We start from the raw sequence: 13,379 nt of genomic DNA, 5'->3' as shown, positions 1-13,379 counted from the left end.
GACGCAATAGAATCGCCTGAAGCAGACGATCAATTGTTAATAGTGTATTATGAATGTGGGCGAAACCTATCACTCTGCTTCATAGAGGATCAAATTTCATTTAAATATCAAATAATTAAGAGGAAATATTAATCTATCCTAGACCAAAAATGGAAGACACAACAGAATGGCCTGAAGCAGACGATCAATTGTTAATAGTGTATTATGCATGTGGGCGAAACCTATCATTCTGCTTCATGGAGGATCAAATTTCATTTAAAACCATTGGATATCAAATAATTAAGAGGAACTATTAATCTATCCTAGACAAAAAATGGCTTAATTGGTCGGTCCATTGGTGTTTAGACCATAAACAGCTCAACTGAGTGTGAGATCTACTGGAACACTATACAGTTTTAGCTAGGCCAACTCATTATAAGTTGTTTATAAACAAAGAGAACAACGTTTTCATCCTTCCATGGTGTCATGCTACCATAACTGCGCAATGGTCGTTGGAGTTGGATGTTATTTAGGAGTTTAAGTGTAGCAGTTGGGGGTTATGAATTTAAAGAGAAGCCAACCAACTTTCTGTTTGGTGAAACTTGAAAGGCCCAACTCACTTGCCATACTTTTTTTCCACGTTCTTTTGTCTGTCTCATCATCTATCATTGGAGTCTTTATAGATTTGTGAATTGTTAATCAATAAGTAGTACTACCATGACTTCAGTTTTTCCTCCACCGTTTGCATTAAAGGGGCCAAACCCCCAACTCTAAAGGTGTTGCCTACCTCAGAAGACAGAGCTGGAAAAGAGTGTAAGCAAAGATCATAAAACCTACCAAATACAGAGACAGTACAGGAGATACATGTGTTTCATGAATTGGATCATTATAATCACTTTTACTGGACTGGTTTTTTTTTTCTTTTTTTCCAAAATCTGAAAGACCTCTTGAAACAGGAGCCCACTCATGCACAAACCAAGGGAAGATGAGACATGTCATTCAAGCACCTCACTTACAGAGACCTACTCAAAAACACCAATAAATCAGATGGCTTCTGGCTATGACCATTACTTCTGATGTGGCTAGAAAGCCATGTAAAGTCTACCTTAAGTGACTTACTGGGAAGACACACCCTAAATAATTATGAAAATAATGTTTATCACCTAGAGATTTGTCTTGATAGGTATAGTCAATACAACAGTGCGAGGGAAGATTCAGGTTCCTTTTTATGCCTGGCTAGTTCATAGATTTTGAGCTTTGATTACCAAGGAATAGAAACTTAAAAATAAAACCCGAGGATTGGCACTCCATTGCTGTCATTTCATATGTATATGGTGACAACTATCTAGGACGGAGGTGGTGAACTAGAAGACCTTTCATTCATATGTATGAAATGACAGCAAATAAAACCCTTTCTTTCATATGTATATGGTAACAATTACCATAACAGCATAAAATAAAATAAAAAAGAAGAATTAGTTAAAATATGGTAATAGGCACCAGCTTTCATGATCATTTGAGCACAAACAAATATGAGTATAAGAAATCAGCAAATCAATCTGAAACTTCACCATAAATAAGGTTATCCAAGGTTTAAGCCAGCAAAAACTGGAAGATAGGGCTTCCCTGTATATAAAGTCTACAAACTTTGAAGAGAAAAAGAAGACAGTAAAGAAAGATTCTTGTTGAGTGAAGTGTGATACAGGAAGATTGTGCAGAGAACTTATCCATCCGTCTGAAGACCCTCTTTCTCCCCCCCCCCCCCCTAAACTACAAGGATGCGAAAAAAATAGACAATTTAGACAAGACTTGAATTAATACAGGCTAAAACCAAAGAACTGGCTAATGAGAATGGCAAATCCAAGAGCAATTGCTATAAGAGAAGAAGCCCATGTTAGTTTTTCAGTTATTCTAGGGACCCTTTCTTTCAGTGCCTGACTACAAGAACCTATAAACACCGTGTAACTTCCCATGGCCAACACAGTTCCAAGCAAGAACATACCTAGAAAGGCAGCACCAGCCATGCGTGACGGAAGTGCCAGTGCAGGCAATACCATCATCAGTGCATCTGGTTGTAGTCCATGGACAATCCCTGTAGCAAATGTTGCAAACCCAATCTTCTTTTTCCCAGCCGTAGGCGTTTCAAGAGATTCAAGGACACTAACATCACATTCCCCATTTTCTAAAGCGACACATGGGGTAGGGACTTCTGATGCTTCCCTGATTCCCATAGCACCGATGATCAGTAGAGTTATGCCAACTACTCTCGTACCCCACGTGCGGAGAACCTCAATGTGGAGACGGTCCTTCAGCAATAAAAAAAGCAAACCAAAAATGACCTGGCCTGCATCATGGCCACAACCCCATAGAGCTCCCACAGCAGCACTCTCCAACCGTGTACGTCCAATTGAGAGTGGTGCCAAAGCAGCTAGGTGATCAGGCCCTGATAAAGTGTGTAGACAACCAGCAAAGAAGCCAGTCCAAGCACTACTTAGCAGTTCAGTCTGAACAAGTCTTCCTCCTACTGCAGCAGCAGCAGAGCCCCCAGTTTTAGTAGCAGTTTGTACAGTAGCAAAGGCCAGAGGAGCAAGAACTGGATGGATTATGAACACTACTAGAGCTGACAACAGTATAACTGCTCCGACTGGGATTCTCTGAGACATTTAGACAACAAATAAATCATTTAAGAATTATCAAGCTTTAAGGAGAAAACAAAAGAAATAGAAATAAGTTCCATAGTCCAGTGCCACTATATACACTTACCCCTCTTCATTAAAAGATTTTGGCATGCATATGGGACTTTGTCAAATGACAGGAGACAGAAAACAGAAATAAAATATCAAGCATTTCTTCGGCATCAAAACATTGTTTCCCATGCTTTATGCAAGCATAAACATCCATGAAGAGCTAATTGATATTCACCAGGGTACAACTTGTAAACCAGTTGATGCAGGGCCCTCCTAGAGAAGAATTCTTACGGTTTGATTGGTCATTGGTGATTAGGAACATTGTATTACAGGAAATTGGTTTTTTCTGTCGCTTTCCAAGGGCTTCATTTCAGATGGTTAAAACTTATCTGTTTTGCACAATCCAAAAATGAACGTTCCAACTACTGATGTGGAGGCCCCCACTTGTCGGATTGCTTTGAAGGTATGATACTTGAAAGTTCTTCACTAGTGCATGGGAACATGAAAAAAATTATCCAAGAATGCATGAATGGGTGGACTTGGACAAAATTGCAGCAAGAGATTTTATCATAAAGTGCCTAACATCCATGCAATTGGGATCATTTATCCAAAAATAGAAGGGGATGGACCAGGTATGTTACAGTTTCCCTTTCCAATTTTGAGGACAAGATTGATCAAGGATGACAAGTGTCTAATAGTTGAATTTTATATGCAAGGGACACGTGTCAAGTAGTTATGTTGTAGCAGTTAAAGATAGAGCAGTTATGTAAGTTATTACATCGGTTGTGTTTGCATCTTGGATTTAAGAAGAAGGTTGCATTACGAAAGGGGGAGTTTGAATTGATCCACCTTCTTTGAGGAGAAGAGGTTGGAAATGGCTTCCCCTTAAAGTGAACCAATTGGGGGCCGTTCAGGTTTGATGCAGGAAAATCACAGAAAAGGTCTAATTTAAGCCAAAGTGAGCTTTGCATCGAGTTATATATCCAAAGCTGCAATAACTATAGAAGCATGAAGCTTATGAGTCACACTATGCAACTTTGGGAGAAGGTTATTGAAACCCATTCGAGAAGAGAGACTCATATCTTGGTGAACCAATTTGGTTTTATGGCAGGTAGATCCATGACAGAAGCTATTTATTTACTGAGGAGGGTCATGGAAAGATATAGAGATAGTAAGAACGATCTCCATATGGTCTTTATTGACCTGGAAAAAGCTTATGACCGAGTCCCTAGAGATTTAATTCGGCATGTTTTAGTGAGGAGAGGAGTTTCGAGTAAATATGTGGATGTAATTAAAGATATGAATGAGGGCGTGGTGACTAGTGTGAAATCTGTGGGAGGTTAGGTAAAGGAATTCCAATTATGATTGGGTTACACTACGGATCAACCCTAAGCCCTTACCTATTTGTGCTTATCATGGACGATCTAACCAAGAACATTCAAGACGAGGTTCCGTGGTGTATGTTCTTTGCTGATGATATTGTTTTAGTGGATGAGATAAAAGAAGGGATTAACTCTAAGTTAGAGCTTTGGAGGCCAACCTTGGAAACAAGAGGCTTTAAGATTAGTAGAACGAAGACAGATTATACGATGTATAATTTTAGTCACACTATGATGGAAAGTGATATGGTGTAAATTAAGGAAAGAGAGATACCACAAAGTGACTATTTTAGATATCTGGGGACAATCATAAGTAAAGAAGGTGACATAGAGGATGATGTTTCATAGAGAATTAAAGTGGGGTGGATGAAATAAAGAGGTGAGTCTGGAGTGCTGTGTGATCGACGTATTCCTTTAAAACTTAAAGAAAAGTTCTACAGGATTGTTGTACGACCGGCTATGATGTATAGGCCAAAATGTTGGGCAATTAAGAAGTGTCATATTGATAAGCTATGTGTAGCAGAGATGAGGATGTTAAGATAGATGTGTGGAAAAACAAGGAAGGATAAAGTACGGAATGAACATATTTGAGCGGACTTGGGAGTCACCTCGATCATGGACAAGCTCTGAGAGAGTCGTTTAAGGTGGTATGGTCATATTCAACGGAGGCCTAGGGAAACCCTAGTAAGGAGGGGTGATATGATTCCGATTGAAGGAGCTAAAAGAGCTAAGGAGTAGGCCTAAAATGACCATAGGAGAAGCGGTGAGGAAGGACATGCATAGTCTAGGTCTTGTACCAAGTATGACCTCAGATAGAGCCTATTGGAGGGCAAGGATCCATGTAGCAGACCCCATTTAGCTGAGATTCTCCTGACGTGTTGGGTTGTGCCTCTTTCCTTTTACTATCTTCCATCTTTCATTTCTCCTCTTTCCCCATCCCTCTTTTCCCATATTTTCTTTCCCTTTTTATTGGGTTAATTTTCCTAACTTTGTTTGGTTTGGATCCATGTAGCTGACTCCATTAAGTTGGGATAAGGCTGAGTTTGTTGTTGTTGCTTTGGTTCTTTGATTTTCTTGGTAACAAGACTTCTTTAATTTTTTATCTTTTTTTTTTAAAACATGGATCCTCTTTCCCAATCAACTATATTCAAAGCCATACTTGTTAGAAGTCCTAAGCTATGTTTGCCTTTCCTCACAAGGTTTGAAATTTCAAATTTTTTAGGCCATTTTGCCCTCTGCCGAGATGAAATATTTCGGCAAAATTTCACTGAAGATTCGAATATTGCCTTATTTAGTCAGATATCTTAGTTGTTGTTAAGGTCAACTCTCAGCAAAACTGCACCCCCTTAATCATTAGAAATCTTTAATTCGAGTTTCCTGTTTTCTGAAAATTTTTTAAAAACTGCACCCCCTTGCAACCAAAGTCGGTGAAAAAGTTGTAACCTTACTTTGTAGCCCTTTAGTATAACACTGATGCAGACAAATTCTTAGGCAAAGAATATGCTAGCCGCAAGCTGCACAAGAGGGCTGGTTCACTTGATCAATGGTGGACTAACCCAAGGGGCCATAGGGCCAACCAGACTAGCTGGGCCCACCCACATGGGCAGGGAGTTTTGGGTCTCTCAAACCCAAATCATGGGGGTGGGGCAGTTTTGTTCTTTTTCTTCAACACTTCTAGCTCCGATGGAGTTGCTTAAAAGTGGGGTCCAAAATTTTCAAGACTCATGAAGACTTCTAGAAGATTGAAGACTAAGTTGTTTAAATTCTATTTTTGTTGGTTATTTGTTTCCAATTAAAAGTTTCTATTTTGGGAACCTTGAGTTTCTATCTTTAGTTACTTTCTAATTTGTTCAATTACTTGTAGTTGTAACTCAAGTCTCAACTCTAAAAGGGACTTTCTATTTTATTTGTTGCTATTTTTAGGGCTCAACACTTGAGCTTATATATTGTACTGCCCATAGAGGCACCCCCACGATTTTATGTTGATGAATGAAATTGCTTTTATGCAACTTTGAATCTTGAGAGGCTGAGAGAGCCAACCCTATCCCCCTTCTATCCCTATCCTATATTTTCTTCTTCTTCTTCCAATCGATCTCTATTGCTGTTACGGCTTTGTGACTGCAACAAACTGCTGCTGGAGAACTCTTTGAAGACTTGAATCGACCCACAATCATCCCCAAGTATTGCTGCTGCTGCATAAAATCATAGAAGGTCTGAAACACCTCTGAGATTCGGAATTCCAGTCCTAGTCCCGCTGCAACTTCAAGCCTTGATATCTCTGCAACTGCAGATCAGATTTAACTGAGATTTGGAGGGCTGAATCCTGTCATCAAGGCCTACCTTCGATCCCAGTTTGGAGCCTTCACTGTTGCTGGTTTGCTAGCTATAGCTTTACTTTTTATTTTTAGTCTTAACCTTCTAATTCTGTACTCAGCCCTTATCTTCCTATTGGGCGATCAGAATTAGCTCTACTTTGGAGGGATATTTTGCCTTGTTTAGATCCACACTCAACCTGAGTTTAAGGTCCATCACTTGGCTGAACATCGAGGTTCTGCTACACCTTCTAATTCAGAGATTTAGCTTTGACTGTGTCTGCTGTTTGGGAATTAGTTGTTGTTTGAATTTCATTGTTTTATGGGTATTCTTGGGTTAGGTTATCTCTAATATAGCCTTAACTTAAACGCACTTCTTCTTTCAATGAGGAAAAAATCCTATAATTTCACATGTTTACTTGAAAAATGTGCAAGACAATGACAGCTCTTGAGAATGACGTAATGGAAAGTCACTTTCAAATTATTTTAAAAATCCTTTTTTATCCGACTTAAAAGAACTTTTGAGAATAAGAGAAGGGGCCAAAAGAAGGTTACAACTTCTCACTTCACCACTTTGGTTACAACTTACAACAAGATGCACTATATATATATATGGCGGTGTGCCCACCCTATGTCTATCTCTGTCCCCTCCCTATGGGAAAGGACCACCCTTCCCCTCCCATCCCACCCCTCCCATTGGGCAAGGCCGCCCGCTTACCCGGAGCGGGCAGCGTGCCCAATCCTCTCCCTATATATATATATATAGGGTAACAGATCACTGCCTGGTCATTTGGCCCCTGCACCAGCACGGGCGCCAATGAGAGAGCATGCAGGGGCATCAATATGGATGGGATTTTTATTTCATAAGGGGCAGGGCAGTAAATTCGCGTGCTCCTACGTCTGGTCGCACGAGTCACGCGACCAGGCAGCGTTCTTTTTCCCATATATATATAACTGCATCTTAGGGTCAGGGTTTATCCACCTGCATCTTAGGGTTCCTCTCACATAGATCCCTGTTGGAGTGTTTGGATTCCTCTAGAATTGAATCCAACAAAAATTCATTGTTTTTCTTCTGAAAAAGATTGTATACATAATTGTCTACCCTATTTCTTCTTCAATTTTCTTTCCAATTTATTCTTTTTTATTATTTATTTATTTACTCTTCTTTTTTTTTGGGGGGGGAGAGGAGCACCATTGGTTTATTTATATCCTCCTGCATCACTAGTGGTAAACTCCACTTGTTCATATAAGAAGAAATACAAGACTACAATGTGTAAGAGCCTAAGAGGTCCTACCTAGACTATTATTAAGTAAAGAAATGCCTCAAAACCTCCGTCAATTAAAAGGTTGTTATCATCCATGTCAAAACAATTTCAGCTGCAACTACAATGTAGCGCTACATGCTGCATTGCTAGATAAAAATGAATTAAATAACTTCAATCAGTCAGCTAAAAAACAAAATACAATTGAAATGTAGGATAATGTATAAAAGTTAACATCACAATTGAATAGCTAATGAAAATAATAATTAACAACAAATTTCTTTCACCTGTATTTGGGAGTTATGGAGTAACTCAGATCATGAGGAGTAATAGACACCACAAAACAACATGTACAACATCAGAAACTGCCTTCAGAAGTTAAATGTTCTATTTAAAGTTATCTGTGAGGAAGATTGTGTAAGAGAACTCCATCCCCCACCCCTCTTCCCACGAAAAAAAAGGGCCATGCAATGCCGTAAAAGGCCACAGAGCAGAAGCTGTAGAACTAAACAACCCCCCCCCCAACAAAAAGCATATTAGCAAGCAGAACACCAAAAAGGGCTCAATTGAAATTCCCTTTAGTTAAAGGTCCACTCTTCATCTACTGAAGAAGATTCCAACTAAGATAATGGTTCCCAATTTTCATGAGAGCATGTATCACAAGTTCTGGTGGATGTCTGAACTCCCATCAGTCACAGGAATGGGATCAGGAAAATAAAATCATTCCCATGAATCCTGACCATCTAAATAGAACCTAGTATGTAGTTACAAAATAAATAAATAAATTATAACTCTCACAAATTATAAAAAAATTTCAACAAATTCCCACAAATAATAGATTATAGTTTTGCATAAGCAAAAGCTTTCAACACTGTTAGAATTCAAAACAGAAGCTGCCAAAATACAGTTAAATAAAAATATGAAAAGCTTTCCACCCTAGCTCACAGAAGCTTATTTCTCATAGAGTTCGAGGATAAACTTGCACTCAATCTCCAACAAGTGTGTACTGCTTTTTATACAGAAGTATCTCAACCAAGTTTAACAGCACAAGCATCCATGTCAGACCACTGATGTTACAGAATATTTGGGATTGGACACTTGATGCAGATCACTCAAGATGGATCTGCAGGTGATGGGCCAACTTCTAAGATTCTGTTTCAAGGATTGATAATGCCTAGACCTACCAAACATATCCCATGGTTAAGCTTACTAAGATTCTGTTTCAAGGGCTGATAATGCCTAGATCTATCAAACAGATCCGATGGTTAAGTTACTAAATCTGATCTTAGATCTAACAAGTAGAATTATTGGAAGGTGACAACAAATTTACTATCCGAAATTCCAAATTCAAATTAAGAAATATCCAACCAGAATTAGAGGGATCAAGGGTAGATTGATGAGAGAGAAGGCGATTAATGGGTATGGTTGGCGGGGTATAGGTAGGATGAATCTTAGGTTCAGATTACATGCCCCTTTTAACAGGACCTCAAGCAAACCGTCAAACAGAATTTAGGTCAACCTTTTCTGATGAAGGTCAGATTTTGACCAACAATCACAAACTGCTAGAATAGATAATCTCCAATATACCACAATGTTCTAACAGTCAGATTTGAGTCAACAGTAAAAATATGAAACCTGTAATCCAAAATTGAGAGAATTCATGTATCAGCAGATCAGCATATCTGATCTGGCTGAAACCTTGGTCGAATGTCGCTTCCAGGAAGGTCTTCAATGCCACAAAATATGGAGGGAATCTGTTAGCTAGATTCCTCTCCACAGTAGATATCAATCTCAGCCAAATAGGCCCTAAAACAGGGCTGATGCCAACTTCATCCTGATGGTATCTTGTTGTGTTTTAAATTTCAGTACTAACAGCATGTAAATAGCAATAATAGTAGACGCTGATCCCACCCAAATTTAAATTAAAAAAACAAAAAAATCCAGCAAGCACACAAGGAACAGTTGATAACATTACTTACTTGAAGAAAACAGAGCATAGAGAAGAAGGATATAACCTTTGATTTCTCACCAACAGGCCTAGATCAGTGGTAGAAGAAGATAAAGTATGGAAAGTATGGAAAACAAGGAGTAGGAGAAAAAGAGGGGGGAAACTGACAGCCGTAGGAGGGGAAGAGAGGAGTTAATGAAAGAGTGAGACAGAGAGAGAGAGAGAAGAAAATGGAGGAACCAGAGAATCTTTTCCAAACCGAGAGGAAGGAGAAGAGAGGAGATACATATCCATTACAAAAAAAAGGTGTACCCAGTGCACGAGGCTCCCGTAATCGTAGGGGGTTTCATCTATGTGTATTAAATAAGTATAGATTACTAACAATAGGATTCTAGGACAGCTAATCAACTTTATCAAGTTCTCTAATAAGTATTCTAGTTGTCTAACATTACTACCAATAGGATTCTAGGACAGCTAAAACAGGACGACTCTAGCCATGGAATCCACTAATAAAAAAATTAATTTTTACGCTCATTTTTAGGCTTTAATCCCATTATAATAATAAAGACAAAAAACTAAGGCCCAACTCAAACCATTACTAAAACCTGACCCAAATTTAAACTGGGTCTGCATTACCACTGAGTTGGCTAGGAAAACAAGCACATATTTCAGCCACGGGCGGCAGAGGGAGGGAAATGTGTGTGAGAGAGGGAAAGGGCGATAGCGAAAGGTATGACATTGTAATTAATGGCAAAGACATCCCCCCCTCTCCCTTTTAAAAGTTTAAAACAAAGGCTGGCTGAGACTGGAGAACTACAACAACTCACTGATATGCTAAAATTAAAATCTGAACCCTCTTCATGGATAACGAGAATAAAGTTAGGGGCCAACAATAAGAAATGATAAAAGAAGTTTACTAGGAATGGAGTTCACAATGAACAATGCATCTCTAAGTACAATAACAAAAGCTTTCAAACCGGGCACTTAATGGTGCTTCAACACTCTAGGATGTGAATATTGAGGAAATCAAATTCAAGATGGCCTTCACTTTCGTCCGCACCCAATCGTGTCCTTTGGTTCAATTGAAAAAAGAATGGGAAAAGTACTCACAGATAACTTAGAAGTCTAGTAAAAGCAAACAAATAATTTTCCCAACATCTCCAAAGATCATCCTAATCTAGCTGGAATATGACTTCAAACTGATCCACCTCCAAATTATAACCCAATCAAGTTTAGGTCTAACCTGGGCCAAAAAGAGAGAAAATTTCTTAAAACTATGAACAGAAGATAACAGCCTAGAAACTTCCTCTACATCTATCATCATGATGTTTTGGAGTAGCCTAAATATGTGTTCACAGTTAACCATATACCTAAAAGGTGTTATGCAATCTCAACAAATTAGATATATGTACTTGATCAGGAAAGCTAAATCCCCACAATCTCAAGGAAACTTCTCCTTTTCCTAGAGAATGCAGTCTGCCAATTCATTAGCTTATGAATTGGCTTTGGGAGAGGGGGGTTAGCAGGAAGTTATCATTTTGGCTTTGTATGCCATCACTTAGTACCTTACATGAGTTGTTAGACCTCGCCTTCCATTGGTGGTGTTGCAGATTAAGTTCTGAACAGTCTCATTCTATTACCAATAAAATCTCTTTGTTATCTGTTAAAAAAAGAGATGGTGTTGTGCAATCACATACCAGAGTCTAAAATTTTGCTTCTTTTTCCCTTGTGATTCAATCACATCCCTTATGAAGTTCTCTCCTCTGGGCTCATTAATTCACTTAAGATTTCCTTTGAAACAGGATGATATAAAAGGGGTGGTAGGGGGAAAATCAATCCATTTAATAGAAACTTGTATTACTAAATTAAAACTAGCGCAGTAACACTATAATTACTGAATGCTTGAAATTGGAGGAAAAGGGCATAAAAGACTACACAGTACACAGATAAGGAGACATGTTATAACTAACAGCTGGTAAAGTTCACATCGTTTTCATTTTTTGGGAATTAAACCAATACGTAGATCTCTCCATTATCTCAGGATCCATGTGTAGCAATAATCCTTAAACGAAACCGATACACTATTAAAAAATAAATAAAAAAAAAAAGAAGCAAGGAAGAATCCCATTGATTGGCCTAAAATTAAGTCAAAGCAAACCGAAAAAAAGGCCGTCAAGTACGTCTTAGTCTCCATTCAAGGATTCGCTCTGGTATTTAGAAATTGTTTTTTGATATTAAAATAACTACAGAAAAGACCCAGAAAGATAAAACATTTTTTAGCAAACAAAAGAAGTATTTCATCTTTTGGACGAGCTGACAACGCTCCTTTTTGCGATCCGTAAAGGTATCGACTATGCTGCCTGCATTGAGTTGAAGATTAAAGAAGTTTGGAGTGACAACCAGTGACCACACAGAGGATGTGACTTTTATCAAGGATGGTAACCAGTTTTGTATAACTCTAGCTAGGAATATGGCTAAGAATGCTTGTCATATAGACTCTGTTCATTTCTAACTTGTTATAATATTTTAATTTTCATCAAAAAAAAAAAAAAGAAGTATTTCATCCAGAAAAGATAAAAAGATGAAATTTTCAAAACAAAACGAAAGAAGATTGGTTTTTCAGTTTTTGGATTTAGGGAAAGGGGTTTGGAGGGAGAAAAAAGAACATACTTTCTGCTGCTTTGAATCTTGCCCGGTGACTTGGTCGAGAAAAGGGATATGGGGCGTACACTGAACAGGGACAGGTAATTCCGGATCCTCTTTCGAACATTCTTTTGAACATTGAACAATAAAATTTGAAGAGGAACGAGACGAAGATGATGAGAGTTCCTGTTTGAAGAAAATTGAACCCAACCGCCTTAGCTCAGTTCGCGGAAAAGACGAAGAATTGAGTTTTCCACACTCAACTGGAGCGGCTCGAGGAAACGAAGGGAAAGATTTTAGAAGGATTTTAGATGGTAGAGGAGAAGAATAGATAAGCCTCTCCATAATCTTTCTACAGTAAATTCAAGGCCTAAAGAGGCTCAAGAGGTTAAGTTTGTTATATCATGGGGAAGGAAAAGTGAGACCTGAGAAGAGAAGATAAACATCTGATCAAATAAGACAGGTCTTTTGTAGTGAGACTGGCCTTTGATTTGGAATAAGTAAAACACACTGATCCCAATCCAGTGTCGACGAGTGGCTGTGGCTCTCTCTCTCTCTTTCTCTCTCCCCTCATGTGTTCGGTGGTGTTCCACAAGATAGTGTTCCACTGTTGAAGGAAGAGTTTGCCGAATATATTTGCTTCTCCCTACATAAATGGGAGAATTTATAATTGCTTCTTCAATAGCAAGATAGGAAAAGGTATCTAAAGGGTATGATGGTAAAAATAAACTCTACCAACACCGTTTTGATTTCCGTTTGTCCAGACTCAAGAATCCAGGAGGAAAGGGATGCGTAAAGAGTTTGGACTTTGGAGTGTATTGTGTATACTCCAGAACCTTTGACTGCAAACAAGTCCAGGAATCGATCCGTATCGATATTCGTAGATTCTTGGCCGATCTAGAATTGGAAATCGGTATTGGATCAGGGGTAAAAATGTAAAAAAATATATTAGATTTTAATGTCACCTGTTTGCGACAAACAGACTGCCCCTACACCCTGATATAGAGGCAGGTAAACTGACCGTCACACTCCTGATCATTTCCGGGTTCCAGTCGCACCCTTGACTTGAATAGGAATCATTCAAATTTGATCCAAATTCCAATTGTTCCATGCTAGGTTTCTAGGGTTCAGGCAGATTCCGGTTATATCATAATCAAAATTGACTGGAC

The 13,379-nt window shown here is 38.7% G+C and overlaps 1 protein-coding gene across 1 annotated transcript; it reads right to left on the bottom strand.

The window, feature by feature from the left end:
• Positions 1-1,512: 1,512 nt before the first annotated feature.
• Positions 1,513-12,630, bottom strand: LOC122660207. Its single transcript, XM_043855422.1, has 2 exons — positions 12,238-12,630; positions 1,513-2,633 (listed from the first exon to the last, which is right to left on the bottom strand). Exons 1-2 carry the CDS (start codon positions 12,553-12,555, stop codon positions 1,794-1,796), a joined length of 1,158 nt encoding a protein of 385 aa, XP_043711357.1. The 5' UTR covers positions 12,556-12,630; the 3' UTR covers positions 1,513-1,793.
• Between the last annotated feature and the right edge of the window lie 749 nt (positions 12,631-13,379).

The sequence above is a fragment of the Telopea speciosissima genome, chromosome 4 (genome assembly GCF_018873765.1).
Source record: "Telopea speciosissima isolate NSW1024214 ecotype Mountain lineage chromosome 4, Tspe_v1, whole genome shotgun sequence".
Classification (NCBI taxonomy): domain Eukaryota; kingdom Viridiplantae; phylum Streptophyta; class Magnoliopsida; order Proteales; family Proteaceae; genus Telopea; species Telopea speciosissima.
Note: the sequence above shows the minus strand (reverse complement) of the source record. Positions and strands in the feature narration are given on the sequence as shown.